This window comes from Neophocaena asiaeorientalis, unplaced genomic scaffold (assembly GCF_003031525.2).
Source record: "Neophocaena asiaeorientalis asiaeorientalis breed wild unplaced genomic scaffold, Neophocaena_asiaeorientalis_V1.1 scaffold4, whole genome shotgun sequence".
NCBI classification, from domain to species: domain Eukaryota; kingdom Metazoa; phylum Chordata; class Mammalia; order Artiodactyla; family Phocoenidae; genus Neophocaena; species Neophocaena asiaeorientalis.
The window spans coordinates 2,664,502-2,684,660 of record NW_020173682.1 but is presented as its reverse complement, the minus strand read 5'-3'; the positions used below and the strand labels follow the sequence as shown (position 1 = coordinate 2,684,660).

At 38.6% G+C, this 20,159-nt stretch overlaps 1 protein-coding gene across 3 annotated transcripts in view; it reads right to left on the bottom strand.

Moving 5' to 3' along the window:
• Window positions 1-2,757: 2,757 nt before the first annotated feature.
• Window positions 2,758-20,159, bottom strand: part of SLC39A12 (solute carrier family 39 member 12) — a 69,127-nt gene continuing 51,725 nt past the window's right edge. For 2 of the 3 annotated variants that reach the window (XM_024750105.1, XM_024750106.1), the window contains exon 12: window positions 3,217-3,349. In XM_024750105.1, coding sequence (XP_024605873.1) covers window positions 3,221-3,349 — 129 coding nt within the window. In that variant the 3' untranslated portion in view covers window positions 3,217-3,220. Of the gene's footprint in view, window positions 3,350-20,159 lie in introns of all 3 variants that reach the window. The other variant, XM_024750107.1, reaches the window with a different exon arrangement.

Sequence of the window (20,159 nt, the reverse complement as noted above, 5' to 3'; positions counted from 1 at the left end):
GTCTTATAGAGAGAGGCACAGTCGCATTTCCAAAGTCTGGCTTCTGGAAGGGGTGGCGGAGGGGTGATCATGGCTGTGATTTATGGGCATATTTATATACACCCTGGTCCTGGTCAGCACGTGGCATTGGAACCACCTTCCCGGGCCCTGAATTCTGCCTCACAGTAACACGATACCAATTCTCCTTTCCCTAAAGAGGGCCCTGTCAGTGGGTGATGGATGTTCAAATAAGATTTCTGTATGACCTGCTCCTTGGTTTTTATTCCTCCGGGAGCATTTCTAGTTCAGTGACTAAAAAACAAATCAATCAGCGAGTAGAAATACAGTGGAATGCTAAATTTAGGTCTACTAAACAGAAATACTCTAACGTTATTGTGAAATCTGGTTTCAAGGAAAACACCATTTACCCCAAAGCTCAGTGAGTAACACATAACGTACATGACTGAAAGGATGACCATGGTCAGCCACCCCAAGTTTAGACTCTGTCCATATTTAGAAGGCAAAAAGCCATCATAATATTTTTATCATTACCACTCAATTTTGAGGAAAAGAGAATTTCTATCAATTTTTAAGATTGCTTGAGGCTGGCGGTCCAGCTCAGGCTATTGGGTTGCTGATAAGGATTAACAGAGAGCCAGGTATAAGGTAGCATGGGGGGAGGGATGGCCAACCCAGAAAGGTACCCTCAGGAGCCACTACATCCTATTCTTAGGATGACCCTTGCAGATAACCTCTGATGGCCAGGTCTTTGCTTACAACCAGAGCACACTGGTGTTGGGTTGCAAAATACTCACTGAAAATGTCCCTCCAAATTCTCCCGACAGCTGACTCCTGTTAATCCCTCTACATCCTCGGCACCACCTCATCCAACGTCAAATTAAACCCACTCTAGATTAGCAGATGCAAACGAGTGTCTATAGGATGGGTAAACAACAAGGTCCTACTGTACAGCACAGGGAACTATACTCAATACCCTGTGATAAACCATCATGGAAAAGAATACGAAAGAGAATACATATATGTATAACTGAGTCACTTTGCTGTACAGCAGAAATTAACACATTGTAACTCAACTAGACTTCAATAAAATTTAAAAAGAAATTAAACCCACTCTAACTTGAAGGTTACAGAGTAGCTCACATCAAGATGTTTAACTTAGGGGCTTCCCTGGTGGCGCAGTGGTTGAGAGTCCGCCTGCTGATGCAGGGGACACGGGTTCGTGTCCCGGTCCGGGAAGATCCCACGTGCCGCGGAGCAGCTGGGCCCGTGAGCCATGGCCGCTGAGCCTGCGCGTCCGGAGCCTGTGCTCCACAACGGGAGAGGCCGCAATGGTGAGAGGCCCGCGTACCGCAAAAAAAAAGATGTTTAATTTAGCCAAACCCCAAACTACTCTAAACTTGAGCTGGGAACAAACTCATCCACCAGAGTTTTTCTAACTAGACTGGCTTAAGTTAAGGCTTCACGCCCAAATCAGAACGTGCTCATAGAAACCCGAACACGGGTGGTGCCAGGTGCTCCTTTTGCGTAACCTCCACACCACGTCGACCTGTACAAAGCGGTTTTGTTCAGCTACATATTATCCTCCAATAAAAGGACGACAAAGCACTACGTGTCGGGGCCGCTTACCTTTCAAGGCGGAGATGCATAAAAGTGCTACCTGCGAACTCTTCATCCGGTAACTCCCGCGACTGAACCGACGCTCACAAGCAAGGTGGAAAGAGCAGGGGCCTTCAACCTAGGAACTCAGGTCTACTGTGAGGCTTGTCGGGCGTTAATCAACTTAATGGGGCAAGACTCGTGCGCCTGCCCTTTCCTGACGCCAGGTGTGTCTGATCTCCATCACGCCAGTGAAGCTCGGGCGGGGGGGCGGGGCATCCAACCAGCCGCCTCAGCATCACCTGGAAGCAGTTCAAAATCAAGCCCCGCCGCAGACTTACAGCCTCAGAAACTCTAGGGATGAGGCCCAGCAGTCTACACTGTGAAACACCCTCCATCGGTCCTGATGTCTGCCGAAGCCAGAGCACTGTTGCATTACGTCATGACGCTCCCTTAAATGAAGCTCTAACGACAACTGAAGGAGAAAGCCCCCTCATTCTGAGATCAAAGAAAGGTTGAAGAAGATTGTGTTTGCGTGCACGTGGCAAAGACTCTCTACTGGTAAGTGAGGAAGGAGGAGAGATGTATTTGATGCAGCGCCATGAGTCATTCTGGCAGTAAAATGGGCTTTTTTCCCTTGTCAAGATATCTCATTAAAAAATGAGAAAAATAGTAGGCATCTGTTTCCCAAGAAAAATGACTAAAGCCAGAGTTATTTTCTATTTTAATGATTTTGCTAGGTTATCAGGAATGTTGCTTGTACATCTCATGACCTTACCTACTTAAATAATGTTTAGGGTTCTATATTTCCTCAGAAAGAGCATAAAAATATGTTTCACTTAGTAATACCATTCTCATCAACACACTCTGTTAAATCTGTGACACTTTACGCATTAAATCTACTGCCCGACTCAAGTTTTATGTTAAAATTGTTTGAATTTCACCTTTTGTTTCCAGTTCTCTTTGTCGAGAACAGATTTCCTTTGCTGCTTATAGAGAAGAGTGCTGACACAGTAGCCTTTAAAATTCCCAAGTTTGCTCATTTATGAGCATTTCTTAGCCAGTGGGTCACACTTTCAGGTGAACTATTCTATATTGTTTTGTTTTTTTTTAGCGTTGATTCAGAATCTGACATCCAGTAACAGAAGGTAATACAAACCATCACATTAAAACAAGACTTTATTACATTTGTTTGTAATTTAGTTTGCTTATGGTTTATAATCTCACATACACACAAAAAATATATTATTGACATCAAAGAAGTTACAGCAGATTTTAACCCAACAGACGTTTGTCCACTTCAAATACTACAAACAAACATCTTTTACTAGGGAAAAAATATTTTTTGGAAGTTTACTACAATTAATTTAGAGCATATGAGTTACTAAAAAGGTGTGAGTTCCATCACAGTGTTGGAAACTAACAACAAAAATTCAATTAAGTACAACCTGACATTTATACACTATAGAAACAAAATTGCATTATAAAATCAATAAGTTAATGAACTAAAAGACACACTTCACCTAAGGTAAAAAATATTTAATTTATAAATCACTATAGAATACAACAAAAGAAACAAAATAATGCCATTGAAATTGATTTTTGAAGGATTTTGAGACTCAACTTATATTTTAATATTTTGTTCATATATAGCCAAGAGTAAGAGGGAAAGCCAACCTAGGGTCAGTCCAAAGTTCTGCAGGAGAAACATCAACCACGGTCGCTGTGTTTGAACATGAGTCATTTCAGGAAGCTAAAAAAAGAATAAAAAACCAGAATAAGATCCAGATATATTCACTGCTGGGAAAAGTTTGGTGGGAAAACATGAGAGACTCTGTTATTCAGAACTTAATAACCTTTCAAATTCCCCAAACAGTTACAAAATGTTTAATACCTACTCTTACCAAAATTCTAAAACATTAGATAAATTAAGCCATTTGATTGTGGTTAGAAGGATCTTAGTGATACCAGAAATCTTAAAATGACAGAGCTATCAAGTGAAAGCAAACCCAACTCTTATTTTGATTTTTGGAAAATGCTTAAATATGCGATAGATAATAAATGAAAGGTATCACTTTTGATCGTTCTGTTAGGTTTACGAAGTTGCTGAATTCACTGGCTATTACGAAGCATACACTTGTTTCTTTTCAAAATGATGACCAAGGTCTTCCTGACCTTTGGAACAATAAAGGCATCATCTCCTAAGACTTATGTTTCATTCTCAGAGAGAGAAATGGCAACCGCTTTATGTTTGTGAAATGCCGTACGACATTTAGAGGGAAACGTTCACTCGAGCATCTGTGTGAAATGCCTCAATGTGTTTGTCTCACATTCTTTCGAACCCCTGACCCTGAGAAGGTCCGAGTGAGTATCTCTCTCTCATGACAGTCATTTCTACTGGAGCACGGGCTCAGGTCAACATGGTTTGGAGACTGAACTCCGCCTTGGCACTGCTGACATTTGGGGCTAGAGAATTCTTTGTTGTGGGAGTTCTCCTGTGTATTGAAGGATGTTTAGCAGCATCCCTGATTTCTATCCACTAGATGTCAGTTGTACGTCTGCCCCTAGTCATGACAACCAAGAGTGTCTCCAGACATTGTCAAATGTCCCCTGGGGGCTAAAAATCACCTCTGATTGAGAACTACTGTATTCTCTTACCTAGCAAGAGAAAGGTCAAACATAAAAAATATGCAAGGGCTTTAGAGTTATGGCAGTGGAAAACAGGCTGACGTATTTTTTCATGCCTGTATGGCAGCATCCGGTATATATATATACCTTTTCAGATTCTTTTCCTTTATAGGTTATTACAAAATATTGAGTGGAGTTCCCTGTGCTATGCAGTAGGCCCTGTTGATTATCTATTTTATATATAGTCGTGTGTACATGTTAATCCCAAACTCCTAATTTATCCCTCCCGCCACCTCCCTTTCCTGGTTGGTAACCGTAAGTTTGTTTTCTGTCTCTGTGAGTCTCTGTTTCGTAAATAAGTTCCTTTGTATCATTTTTTTAGATTCCACATATAAGTGATATCATATGGTATTTGTGTTTGTCTGGCTTACTTCACTTCGTATGATAATCTCTAGGTCCGTCCATATTGCTGCAAATGGTATCCCTTGCTGCTTTTTTTTAATCAAAGTAACTGGCTCTGTGATAACGTGCCATCCATTCAGGGGTACCTTCTAGCAGCTCACCTTTCCCTTGAGGCCTTTCAGGATGCTCTTGGCAGCAGGTCTTATGTAACATTTACTTTCATTTACATCCATTTTATCATGCCCTTTCTTATATCTTTCCCCCTCTCCTGTTTACTCCTCATAACCCTGTAAGAGGTAAAATTATTAACTTCTTTCAGTTATGAGGAAACACTGGCTCAAGGAGGATGATGACTTATCCAAAGGCACACAGACATGATGTCAGAACCAAGACAAGGAGCCAGGTCATCTCATTATTGTAGAGGATATACAAACACCTACAAAGACCAGCTTTCTATCTGAAATTCACCTCTGTCTATTATGGCCAATACATTTCTAACTAATTAGAAAAAATTAGAAAATGCAAACACTAAAAATGTCCAATTAGGCATAAACTAGCCATTGCATGTGATAAAAATACGTAGAATATACAGATATCACACTGCCTTTGTCATAAAAGACATCACATTACTGATTCTGTTTTTAAGGCAGACAATATGCACTGGAAAAAAAGCTATAACAGACTAACTTTGTACACCTATAGAAATAGACAAACAATGAAAATCAACATTTCAAAACACTTTAAGGAGATTCTCACCCTGATATGGAAGCTTTGATCTTAATCTGGGTGGCCTGTCTGAACTTCCCATGTCCACGTGGTTTGGAAGAAAACCCAGCTAAGCTTGCTTTTGAGACAATACTTGGCCCTCTTTTGGATGACTATGGATGACATGTGAACCGTAATATCTCTTGGGTACATACCAAAATACCAGAGTTCTGCAGAAAGTCTTTCCAAAAGATACAAACATAAAATGCCAAAGCTCAGACCACATCTGATCACAGTATTTCACTTGCTCCAAATCTACCCACATTTAAAAAAAAATTATTTATATTTTATTTATTTATTTTTGGCTGCATTGGGTCTTCATTGCTGCATGTGGGCTTTCTCTAGTTGCGGCGAGCGGGGGCTACTCTTCATTGTGTGCGAGCTTCTCGTTGCGGTGGCTTCTCTTGTTGAGGAACACAGGCTCTAGGCACTCAGGCTCAGTAGTTGTGGCTCGCGGGCTCTAGAGCGCAGGCTCAGTAGTTGTGGCACACAGGCTTCATTGCTCCACAACATGTGGGATCTTCCTGGACCCGTGCTTGAACCCGTGTCCCCTGCATTGGCAGGTGGATTCTTAACCACTGCTCCACCAGGGAAGTCCTACTCACATTTTTAAAATAATTTCAGTCAGCAAATTTTGAAGGGAAATAAAGGTCCATTTGAATTAATTTTCAAGAGCATTTATTGTTCTTTTCCTCTTTTTAAAATGCCCAACAAGAGGTTAAATGCCACCATTTTCCCCTGGCTTTCAAGTGAGAAAAGACCCCTTTTCCTCCAGGGCAATTAAATGCTGTTATTGAACAGTTTTACAGATGTTGATTTATAACCTAAGACCAGAGGGGTGAAATGATGGATAGAGTGTGTTAACATTGAAGTAAAATGTAGAAAAAAAAGATGAGAAATGTTAGTAAAACAGCCTTGCCCAGAGATAGCACTAGGAGAAATGTTCTTTAGATTTCTTCCAGGTATTCGGAAACCTTGAAGTAGAAAGTCCTTCCTTTTTAACCTCCACGCTCGGCAAGTTCCTCAAGTCAGATCAGTGAATGTCAAGATATGATAGTCAAGGTGTTGTAGTTTTCTGGAAAATAATCTTGAACTAAGATGCAACTCTTTAACACACCACTAAGCTCTTTTTTTAAATTTTCAATCAGGCACAGGAAAGACATTCCCTGAGATGCGCAAAGTCCACATATTGACCGTGATTTTTCTACAGATAATTGTCCTTGCAAGTTCTATTAACTAATTCAGAGGTAGTTATGATGGTCAACTGCTGACTAGGATTTCTGAACATTTTAGAAAGTGATAGTAAATAAATGTTTTACACCTGAGTCCATCCCGATAATTGTATCCTTAGTCAAACTGAAGCTTTAAAATGAATGTTCTCAGAGAAGCTAGAACACATCAGGAAGGAAAGTGGATAAATACTAGTATCATGTACCATGTAGTAATTAGATACTAGGGAGGACTTGTCACAAAAAAAGGGTGGTCTGTAGAATATCCTCTGAAACTAAGATTCTGTCTCTCCTTCTTGTACATCTAAGGTTCACACTCCCAGGCCATACAAAGACTTCTCTGTCCATTTCCGTTGATATTCTGAAAATGCTTCCTTGTTGGTGTCATTAAAGATCAATTACTGGATTTTGTAACATTTACCTTCATTATGGTTCATAAATGTACATGCTAAAAAAGAAATCTCAGTGTCCAATATTTCTATTGATCTAATACACTAAAAATTTCAAAGGCCTTTCATTATTAACAATGTACAATTCAAATATAGAAGTTCAACATTCATTTGTTGAAGACACTTGGCGATACCTCTTATGAAGGTAAAATTGTAATGCAAATATTTTTCCCCTCTCAGGAATCCATAGCTTTCGGCGTCACCAACTTTCAAGAGAAATGATGTGTTTCTCCATTCATGGCGCACAACTAACAACTGGTTTATACCATCTTCTCTTCAGAGGGACCTTAAAACCCATCGTGCACACTGAGTCGGGTACGTATTTGCCTTTGCTAAGAAGAACCATGCTTATTCCTAAGAAATATGACGAGGAGAAGAACCTCAGAAGCCTTTCTGTAGGGTGTCCTAATAATGTTTAAACGCTTTAGGGGCACAGATGCAACGCGTTGGTCTAACTGTCACATTTGTAAATGGCTTAATTCTGTCCTTGCAAAAGAGTCACTTCTAAAAACAAAATGGAAACTCGTTAACGGAAGTCACCCTTTGGTTGGCAAATCTGCAATGATCCGTTTGCACGTGCAACTGTATACTTAATAGTTGTGTCACCTACAAATCGGCACTTGCCATCTACCTCTAAGGAGCACTTGCCATTATGAGCCGCTGCAGCTGCTGACCTTCAACACCTCCTGAAAGGAGTTCAGGGTGGAGATCAGAAATGAGGTGCTCTGTGCTCTGGAAAAAACTGGCAGAACAGGTCTTCAGATAATTAGATATTTTCAGGAGATGATTTTATGAGCCCAAATCTCGCATCTCCTCCTATCTAGAAAAAACACTAAAATCCTTCACGCTGACATCTGCTCCTTGTGACTGGCTAATCACGAGATTAGCGGAAACCTTCTGCAAAAAATATGTGCTTGATTGCATGTACCCCCCTTCACTCAAACCACATATATACTGACCTTCCCCCCTACCTCTTTGAAGCAGTTTCTCAGAGCTATCTGAAATGCTGTCTCATGGGCTATAGTCCTCATTTTGCCCCGATAAAACTTAACTCACAGCTCTCACGTTGTGCATTTTTTTCCCCGTCAACAGTTGAATATCAAAGACTTCTGGATTCTGGTATGGCATGTAAGGAGATTACAAGTCACCAATTCATCCTAACAAGTGAAAAACTGAACAAACTCAAAGATTAACCAGCCTTCTTAGATATGTCAGAGAAGTGAGGTCACAGGGCAAACTGCTGGCCTACGTATTGAAAGACAAGAAGACACAGAGAATCACAATTTACTGTAGCAGAAACCACAAGCAGGAACTTTTGTAGGAACCAGTGCCAGGGTAGGGAAACTGGAGCTGTAACTGATGGATCGTTAGAGGCTGAGTGTAGACAAGCCTAAGCGTTAAAAGCTTCAGGGGGGGCTTCCCTGGTGGCGCAGTGGTTGAGAGTCCACCTGCCGATGCAGGGGACACAGGTTCGTGCCCCGGTCCGGGAAGATCCCACATGCCGCGGAGCGGCTGCCCCCGTGAGCCATGGCCGCTGAGCCTGCGTGTCCGGAGCCTGTGCTCCGCAACGGGAGAGGCCACAACAGTGAGAGGCCCCCGTACCGCAAAAAAAAAAAAAAAAAAAAAAGCTTCAGGGGGAACCAGTCTTAGGGAGGCCTTCCACCCACACACTTTTGTGAATTTTACTGAGAGGAGCTCTACCAGATTCTCACAGTGAATATTGGAGAAAAATGCCATCAAGCTTCCAGACTTCAGAGCAAGGAAAGTTATCAGGGAAAAAGATGGGCATTAGATAAGGAAAAAAGAGTCAATGCTCCAAGAAGACATAACAATCCTTAATGTGTATGCACCTAACAACAGCATGTCAAAATACATGAGGCAAAAACTGATAAAACTGAAAGAACTAGATGGATCCACTATTACAGCTGGAGACTTTAGCGGGCCTCTTTCAGAAACGGACAGATCCAGGAGGCAAAAAATCAGTAAGATCAAAGTGGAACTAAAGAGCTGGACCATCAATCACCTGGATAAAATTGACATCTACAGACCACTCCATCCAATCACAGCAGAACACACATTCTTCTCAAGCTCACGTGGAACATTCACCAAGACAGACCACATTCTGGGCTTAATAAACTTAGAAGAATAGGAATCATACAATGTCTGATCTCAGATCACAATGGAATTAAACTAGAAATTAATGACGGAAAAATAGCTGGAACATCCCCAAATACTGAAGATTAAACAACACAGTTCTAAATAACATGAGTCAAGAAGAAATCTCAGGAGAAATTAATACTTTGACCTAGATGAAAATGAAAATCAACTTATCAAAATTAGTGGGATTCAGTGAACATAGTGAACAGAGGGAAATTTATGATTGAATGTATATGTTAGAAAAAAAGAAAGATCTAAAATCAATAATCTAAGCTTCCAATTTAGGAAACTAGAAGAAGAATAGCAAATTAAATCCAAAGAAAGAAGAAGAAAAGAAATAATAAAAATTACAGCAGAAATCAATGAAATTGAAAACAGGAAATCAATAGAGAAAAATCGACAAAACCAGAAGTTGATTCCATGAAAAGAGCAATAAAACGGATGAGCCTCTTCCAGGCTAACTAAGAAATAAAGACAGAAGACACAAATTACCAATATCAGAAATGAAAGAGGGGACATCACTAATAAATCCATGGACAATAAAAGGATAATAAAGGAATATTATGAATAACTCTATGCCCACAAATTTGATAACCTAGACGAAATATACAAATGCCTTGAAAGACACAATCTGCTAAAACTAACACAAAAGGAAACAGACCATCTGAAGAGGCCTACTTCTATGAAAGAAATAGAATCAATAATTAACAACCTTCCAAAGCACTAGACCCAGATGTATTCACTGGTGAATTCTATCAAATATTTAATGAAAAAATTGTGTCAGTTCTCTACAATCTCTTCCCAAAGAAAGAAGCAAAGGAAATACTTTCTAATTCATTCTAAGAGGCCAGAGTTGTCTTAACACCCAAACCAGACAGAGATATTACAAGAAAAGAAAAATAGAGAGCAATATTTCTCATGAACAGAGTTGTAAAAATCCTCAACAAAATATGAGCAACTCAAATCCAACAACGTGTAAGAAGAATTATGCACCACAAAAAAGTGGGATTCACCCCAGGCATATACAAGCCTGGTTTAACATTCAAAAATCAATTAATGTAATCTACATTCCAATATCAACAGGCTAAAGGAAAATCACACGATCCTATCTATAGATGCATATAAAGCACTGACAAAATTCAACACCCATTTATGATAAAAACTCCCAGTAAACTAGGAATAGAAGGAAATTTCCTCAAACTCACTATGAACATCTATAAAAAGCTTACAGCTAACTTCTCACTCAATGGTGAGAAACTCAAAGCTTTCCCATAAGAACAGACACAAAGCAAGGATGTCCCCTCCCACCACTGCTTTTCAACATCGCATTGGAAGTCCTAGCAAATGCAGTAAGAGAAGAAAAGGAAACAAAAGGTGAAGAGATTGGGAAGGTGAAAATAAGACTGTGTTTATTTGTACTTGACATGATCATCTATGTAGAAAATCCAAAAGAACCAACAGCAAAGCTCCTGGAACTATTAAATGCTTATATCAAGGTTACAGAATACAAGGTTAATATACAAGAGTCAATTGCTTTTCTATTTACCAGGAATGAACAAGTGGAGTTTGAATTAAAAATATATTACCATTTATATTAGTACCCAAAATGAAATACTCAGGTATAAATCTAACCAAATATATGCAAGATCTATATGAGGAAAACTATAAAGCTCAAACAAAAGATGTCAAGGAAAAACTGAATGGAGAGATATTACATGTTTATGAATAGGAAGACTCAATATTGTCAAGATGTCAGATCTTCACAACTTGATCTACAGATTCAATGCAATCCAAATCAAAATAAATATCCCAGCAAGTTATTTTGTGGATATTGACAAACTGATTCTAAAGTTTATATGGAGAGGCAGAAGACACAGAATAGCCTACACAATATTGAAGGAGAAGAATAAAGTTGGAGAAGAACGTCAAGACTTACTATAAAGCTACAGTAATTAAGACAGTGTGGTATTGGCAAAAGAACAGACAAACAGATCAATGGAACAGAGGAGAGAGCTTAGAAATAGACCCACATAAATAGTCAACTGATCTTTGACAGAAGAGCAAAAGTAATAAAATGGAACAAAGTCTTTTAAACAAATGGTGTTGGAACTATTGGATATGCACACGCAAAAACTGAATCTATACACAGAACTTTCATAAAAATTAAATCAAGATGAATCACAGATTTAAATGAAAAACAAAATTATGAAACTACTGGAAGATAATATAGGTGAAACCTAGATGACCTTGGGTTTGGTAATGCCTTTTTAGATACAACATCAAAAACATGATCCGTGAATGAACTCACTGACAAGCCGAAGTTCATTTAAATTAAAAACTTCTTCTCTTGATAACATCAAGAGAATGAAAAGATAAGCCAGAGACTGGGAGAAAATATTTGTAAAAGACTGTTTAAAATATACAAAGAACGCTTAAAATTCAACAATAAGAAAACAAACAACCCAATATTTAAAATGGGCAAAAGAGCTGAAAAGACACCTCCCCAAAGGAGGCAGAAGGTATATCGATGGCAAATAATCATATGAAAAGATGTTAAACATCATATGACTTCAGGAAATTCCAGATTAAAATGGCAATAAAAAAAAAAAAAATGGCAATGAGATACTACTGCACACCTATTCGAATGGCCTAGATCCAAAAAACGGACACCACCAAATACTGGCAAAGATCTGAAGCAACAGGGACTCTCATTCATCGCTGGTGGGAATGCAAAATGGTACAGCCACTTTGGAAGACATTTGGCATACTTTCTGCAGAACTAAACATTCTCTTATCGTTAAGATCCAGAAATCGCATTCCTCAGTATTTACCCAAATATTTTGGAAACTTATGTTAATAGAAAAACTTGCACATGGATGTTTACAGCAGTTTTATTCATAATTTCCAAAACTTGGAAGTAACCAAGGCATCCTTCAGTAGGTAGACGGATAGGTAAATGGTGGTACATCCAGACAACTGAATATTATTCAAGGCTAAAAAAAAAAAAAAAGCTATCAAGACATGGGGAAAATGTACATGTATATTACTAAGTGAAATAACAGGCAAAACTATGGAAACAGTAAAAAGATTAGTGGTTGCCAGGAGTTAACGGAAAGGGCGGGATGAATAGGAGGATCACAGAGGATTTTTAGGGCAGGGAAACTATTCTGTCTGATACTACAGTGGTGGAATACATGTCATTTGTCAGAACCCATAGAATGGACAACACCAAGCACGAATGCTAATGATGTATCAGTGTAGTTTCATCAATTGTCACAAACATATTATTACTGTGGTGTGGGATGTTCATAGTGGCGGAAGGTGTGTACGTGGGAGTCAGATGTCATGTGGGAATTTTCTGTAGTTTCTACTCAATACTGCCATGAACCTAAAACTGCTGTAAACAATAAAGTTTATTAATTTAAAAAATCCATTTCCTAGTTACACTAACCACATTTCAAGCACTCAGCATAGTCACATGTGGGTGTGGCCACCATCTTAGACCATGCACAGAAAAAAATTTTTTTTATCATCTAAGCCCAGTGTAAATTAAAGAAACACTCAGCATGACCTATAGGCTTACTGGGAGAAACATTATAACGGTTATGGATCATCTGGTATTGATTATGGATCTAATGATATTTCTTCTGTTCCACCTATACCTTCCTATTTTCTAAGAGTAAAAATAGAAAATAATGAGAAGGAAAAACTAAAGAATATTTTGAGTTACTGGATCGTTTGGTGGCTACAGCCAAACTACAGAGTGCCATTTCAAAGTCTTTTATTTATACTCAGAACAGGAAGATATTTTTCCAAGTATTTTCCATAGTCTCATAACACTAATACACTTAGATTTTTAAAAATCATCACCGCTATGAAGAGCCACTGGGATAGCTCTATGTTGTCTAGCACATGAGAAAAATTAACTTTTGAATATTCACCCACTCACATATTTATAACAATGTTAATTTTTCAGTTTTTCTCTTGACTTTTGAAGGGTCGTTTGATGATTGTTCATTGGTAACATGTTGTCTAAAAAATGATTACAAAGAGACATGTAGGAGTTCTGTTAAATAGAGGTAGATCGATTACTGATTTTAATGACACCCCAAAAGTTCATCCAGTGTTTGCAAAACCTAATAACTCAGTCTGTATAATCTTTTGTCTATGCACTGTCTCCAAGAAAATTTTCTGAAGATGTCATCCATGAGATGACAACTTGCTGAAAAACTAGTAAAGCAGAAAGACTATTTTGCGTTTACGAATCCAAGAGATAGATGCACTGCTCCTGTCTGTCTTCTCCCTTGTGTTGGCTGAACAACTTACTTGTGTTAGTAAGTATTCCACCACAGACACAATCACATTACCTTTTTGCTTTTCTTTCAGATTGTGGCTCTTCATAGCAGTGATCATCTCATACATTCAATAAACTTTAGATGAATTGTAAACAACCTACGTTACTCCTGATGAGCAAACAAGATTGTATTTGGCATTCACTGTCACAAACTTCACAAAAACAGGGACGTTGCTCTAGTGAAAGAAAAAAAATCAGACGAGGATCAAAACTGTCATTCAGTCCTCAGCAAGAATTTAGGAAAATATCATCCTTTCTAACTTTGAAAAGCAATAGAGATTTCTTTTATTTACTTATTGTCATCAACATAGGTTTATCTATTCATGCAACTTAAAATTGAGGAAGAAGAGAAAACAGTGGATAGAATTGCAGCAGATTTCTGTTTCAGTGAGCTTAAAAAACAAAAGAAGAGAAATGGGCTTATGTGATTAATGATGGAACCCTTTTGACTTGTAAATGTCTTTAACTTACACAATTTTATTCACCATAGAATTACATTAAAAATTACTGTTTATGAAACATGTCTTTCCATAAGCAAAAATTTGTTACCCAGTACTAATATATACTTTTTTACTCTCGAGCTTTTAAAATACAATTGAGGGCTTCCCTGGTGGCGCAGTGGTTGAGAGTCCGCCTGCCGATGCAGGGGACACGGGTTCGTGACCCGGTCCGGGAAGATCCCACATGCCACGGAGCGGCTAGGCCCATGAGCCATGGCCGCTGAGCCTGCGCGTCCGGAGCCTGTGCTCCGCAACGGGAGAGGCCACAACAGTGAGAGGCCGCGTACCGAAAAAATAAATAAATAAATAAAATACAATTGAAAAATTCAGCAAAGTTGTAACATACAAAACCAACACACAAAAATCCATTGTGCTTCTATATCCAAACAATGAACAATCTGAAGAGGAGGGATATTAAGGAAACAATTCCATTTGCAGCAGTATTGAAAAGAATAAAATACTTAGAAATAAACTTAACCAAGAAGGCACAAATAAAGGGAATGACATCTCATGTTCATGGACTGGAAGACTTAATATTAAGGTATCACTACTAGGTAAAGTAATCTACAGATTTAATGCAATTCCTATGAAAATACTAATGACTTTTTTTTTTTTTGCAGAAACAGAAAAATCCATATAAATCTCTAGGGACACCAAGTAGTAAAAACAATCTTGAAAAAGAACAAATTTAGAGGTCTTGCACTGCCTGATTTCAAAATTTACTACAAACCTACAATAATCAAGAGTGTTGTCTTGGCATGAAGACAGACATACAGGTGAATAAAATACAATAGAGAGCCCAGAAATATATTCTTGCATACACAGCCAATTGATTTTCAACAAGAGTGCCAAGACAACTTGATGGGGCAAGAACAGTCCTTTCAACGAATGCGGAAAACTGGATATCCACACACAAAAGAATGAAACTGGACTCCTACCTTACACCATATACAAAAATTAACCCAGAATGAATCAAAGACCTAAATGTAAGAACTAAAACTATAAAACTCTTAGAAGAAAACATAGGGGGAAATCTTTGTAACACTGGATTTGGCAGTGATTTCTTGGATATGTCACTAAAAGCTTAGGCAACACAAGAGAAACACAAGTTTGACTTCATCAAAATTTAAAACTTTTATGCAACAAAGGACATTACAGAGTGAAAAGGTAATCCATGGAATGGAGAAAATATTTGCAAATCATGTATCTGATAAAGGGTTAATATCCAGAACATATAAAGAACTCCTATAACTCACAACCAAAAAGCAAACAACCCAATTACAAAATGAGCAAGTGACCTGAATAGACATTCTTCCAAAGAGAAGATATACAAATGGCCAATAAGCACATGAAAAGATGCTTAACATCACTAATCATTAGGGAAATGCAAATGAAAACCACTTCACACCCATTAGGATCACTATTATCAAAATAACAGAAAATAACAAGTGTTGGTGAGGATGTGGAGAAACTGGAACGCTGACTACCACCGGTAGAAATGTAAAATGGTGCGGATACTATGGAAAACAGTATGGCAGTTTCTAAAATAATTAAAAACAGAATTATCATATGATTTAGCAACTCCATTTTTGGATATATACACAGAAGAATTGAAGCAAGGACTCAAACAGGTATTTATACACCCGTGTTCATAGCAGCATTATTCACAAGAGTCAAAAGGTGAAAGCCAAGTAACCATCGATAGATAAATGGCTAAACAAAACGTGATGTACATACAATGCAATATTATTCAACATTAAAAAGGAAGGAAGCTCTGACACATGCTATGACACAGATGAGCCTTGAAGATATTATGTGAGGTGAACTCAGCCAATCACAAAAGGACAAATACTGCATGATTCCACTAATGTGAGGTACCTACAGTAAATGGTCAAATTCATAGAGAAGAAAGCAGAATGGTGGTTACCAGGGGCTGGGCGTAGGGGTGTATTAGTTGTTTAATGAGTATGGAGTTTCAGTATGAAAAGATTTTTTAAGTTCTGGAGATGGATGGCGATGAGGGTTGCAGAGCAACGTGAATGTACTTAATGCCATTGAACTGTACACCTAAAATGGTTAGAATGGCCAATTTTATGTTACGAATGTTTTACCACAATGAACACACACACCTTCACTCACTCCAAGGTTTCAAAAACTTTGATTAATTCTTTAGCTCTTTAGCTTACTGTAATATTACAATAAGTAGCATCTAGATTACATCGAAGAAAATATATGGTAGGAAGAGGTGTCATTTACTAAGGTTTTATTGCATTCACTTCGTACTGAGAAACATGAAATTCTGGGTTATGTTTAGATCTCCAAGTCCCAGAGCATAAAATGTCATGTGATGAATGTTTTTGTCCCCTCTCAAAATTCATATGTTGAAACCCTACCCCCGAATGTGATGGTATTAGGAGGTGGGGCCTTTGGGACATAATTAGGATTTGATGAGGTCATGAGAACAGAGCCCACGTGAATAGAATTAGTGCCCTCAACACAAATTACTACGTCGAACCAACAATATCCTGAAATTGGGAGATTTGTTCCCACTGACACGAGTCCTGTTTCGAATTTAGGTCTTTTAAAATTAGTAGCTATGTTTGTAAAACAACTTAATACAGTAGCTTTAACTTTCCTTACCAAGCAAGAAAGCAAGGGCCACAGCTCTCAGTGTGTCTGAGATCACCAAACTGGAGGCTTATAAGCTTCTTTTTAAAAATTCAGCATTAGATATTTTATTTGTTAAACATTCAAATACAAGATATTATAGGTTTCTACCTTCTCAATGGTATCCCAAGGGAAATTCATGAAGCCACTTGCAACAGAAGATAAATGAAAATTTCTCTTTTGAAAACTGAGTTGTAAGACAAAGACCATATCATTGTCACATATAATTCAGAGAGACAAAGATATTACCTGTTTTTAACTTGTATTTAACTATTCACTTCTCCATTTTTTTCCTTAGGGGAAGCACTTAAGTTAGACAAACTCTTAATTGTATAGCTCAGAAAAGAGAGTCATCAGTCAGCCGTAATATTTTCCTGAGAAATGGATTGCTTTGGAAGATGTGTGTGTGTGTGCTCGCATGCACATGTGGTTTGAGAAACTAGTTAGAAGAAAAAAAACATGAAGAGCAAAAAATACACACATTTCTGGTGGCCAATTTTTAAAAATTACAGAGCTCAGTGTTCATCAGAGTTGGGCCTATTAATCATTTTCTCAGTAGAAAATATCTAAGTGTAGGGTTTGACTGATTTTTAGAGAAATCTCTTTTTTTACAGAGAGAGAATGGAAATCTTTCAAAATTGTTGGGAAGAATGATTTTCATACTTCTTGCTCTTGTGAAGAAATAACTGTGAACGTTAAATAATATTCATTGTGCTACCTGAAATGGTTTTTAAATGCTTCTCACTTTTTCACAGCAGAAGCGTTTAAACGATGTCAGTTACACACATTGATTTCAAGTACAGTATTTGTTGAAAGAAAATATTCATATCAAGATTATTTTATGTCTTTTATAACAAAATATCCCTTTTCTATAGATGAATATTGTTTAAAGGTCATTACACCTAGATATTGCCAAACTTCAAAGAAAGGATAGCTTACTAGTTTTTTTGGATAAAGGATTCATTTACCAGAGCCAACTTGGGATTATAGATGATTGATTGAATTGCACTGGATTTATTTACAGTCCTCCGAGAAAGAAAGACTCAATCAAATGCAATAAATTGGAAGATAAAGAAAGCATGACGGGAACAGGGAATAGGACCAAAATATCCTAAACGTGTAGGGATAGCTTAATATTACAGTCACCTGCTTTTAAAAAGATGAGAAACCTAGCTAGGAGGGTGGCCCTTTTGTCAGTCAATGTTCTTTTTACCCAATTCACAATCTTAAAGCTGTTATATTTACTAAACTAAAATAATTGTAGAGAAGCCAGTGAATGCCCTTCATCTGGACTGTTGATAATCCTATTTACTGAGTGGGTTTCATAGAGGGATTTTTTTTTTCTGTGTTTGGGTATATTTTCAAAGCAGAGGATCTAAGTTCAAAAATTCAAACTATTCTTTACCCTGCCTTTCATACAAAGAAAATGATCTGGTAATTGAAAAATGCTCCAGGCAAAAGGGTGGCTGTGATATTACTTGGAGGATATTATTTCCAGAAGAAGGTAGATAAGCAAATTGCTCTAAGTGATTCCTCTTCAATCTTACTGTTTCCTCTCCCATTATTATGTCAGTGAAAAGAAGTTTTAAAAGAGCATCAAAACAAAAAACAAAACCAAACACAAACAAATAAAAAACCCAAGTGCAGAGCAGAAGAGGAAGCAACCCAGAGATTTATGTAGTGAGAAAGACTGGTGGAGGGAGAGGACTGGAAATAAGGTATACCCTCAATTAATTCCCTGTGATGTACACGGAGGGGGCATGAGAGTTTCTTTTGCTTTGGCATGAATTGGTAGGCACTTCCTTCTTCTGTACCTACTTCTCTGAGTTACAGCTCCTCCACTATCAGCTTGGATGCTATTAACATACTAGATCCTAGGCAGCTGTGCAGTGATCCCCATTCTAGAGACATCTCCAGTCACATCCATCATGATAGCCCCTTGAGATTTCTATGGGCTTGTTGCTATGGAAACAGTGTTGCAGGATTTAAAACCTTAGGAAAAGTGCCTAAAGGTTTGAATCTTGTTTCGAATCCAAAATAAACCTTTCTTTGGCATAACCTGCTTAATGCTCTTCAAAATGAATTAACTTATTCTTTAAATAATAAATCATATCGTTAAAAATAAAGTCTCTCTTATCCAAACTGCTGAAAAAATACAGTACTTCCAGGACTGGTCTTTTCCTTCTATTTGAGAGATTTTATAAACTTTAGAGATGGTGGCTATGAGAAATCTTCCTGATTTTTTTAGTTCTGGGAATTTTCTTAGAAGGAATTTTCAGTTCTCAGACTTCGAATGAGAAGCTCTTACATAGCTGCCTCTGTTCCCAAGCACATTTAAACCAAGGTTAGTAGCACAGAGACGTATTAGTTTTCTATGGCTGCTGTTAACAAATCACTACTAACCTGGGGGTTTAAAACAGCACAGACTTGGGCTTCCCTGGTGGCGCAGTGGTTGAGAGTCCGCCTGCCGATGCAGGAGACACGGGTTCGTGCCCCGGTCCGGGAAGATCCCACATGCCGCGGAGCGGCTGGGCCCGTGAGCCATGGCCGCTGAGCCTGCGTGTCCGGAGCCTGTGCTCCACAACGGGAGAGGCCACAACAGTGAGAGGCCCGTGTACCGCAAAAAAACAACCCCCCCCCCACCAAAACCCCACAAATTTATCTTACAGTCTGTAGGTCAGAAATTTGACTTGGGTCTCACCAGGCTAAAATCAATGTGTTTGGAACCGAGCAGAACCCTGTGGGCTCCCTCCCCCCAAGTAAAAAGGCCCCTTCGTGTCCTCTGCCTCTTGTTCGTAGAAAAGCTGACATCTCCCAGGCCTTCCTGGGTCACAAAAGAGCAGGTTCAGGCAGTTAATGATTAGGATAATAGGGTCACAGACAGTGTCTGATGCACATTCCCGAGTTGTTTTACAGATACTGTAATTGCCACAAGAGGGAAGTAACTGCATGACGACCAGACTGCAGTCATGACATAAGCTGCTCCATCTAGAGCGGAACTGAATCTATGGCTTGCACAGTTCCAAGCACTGGCCTTAAGAGAATGGGATTAATGCTACTGCTCATAATAATCTGTATCTTTGCAGGCATCAAAATAATTGTAACTTCCTCTGCTTGTGTATGTAAACGGGCAACTGAAGCTGTCAGCCGAGAGATGCTTCAAACCCATGTCAGCATCTTTCACACTAAGACCTCGAGGCCCTTTCACAGCATGAAGCAGCTACAGAAGACAGACCTTCATCCCTAATCCCGTAGAAATGGAATGATATCTGAGGGGGGTGGGATCTGTAAACAGCTCTTTGCAGGAAACGGCCCACAGCAGGAAACCCCTTTTCTCTTCCACTCAGCAAAGCTACGCTGTAACTAACTTTTCAATCAGGCACCTCCATGCTCTACTCATCTCCAGCCCTAG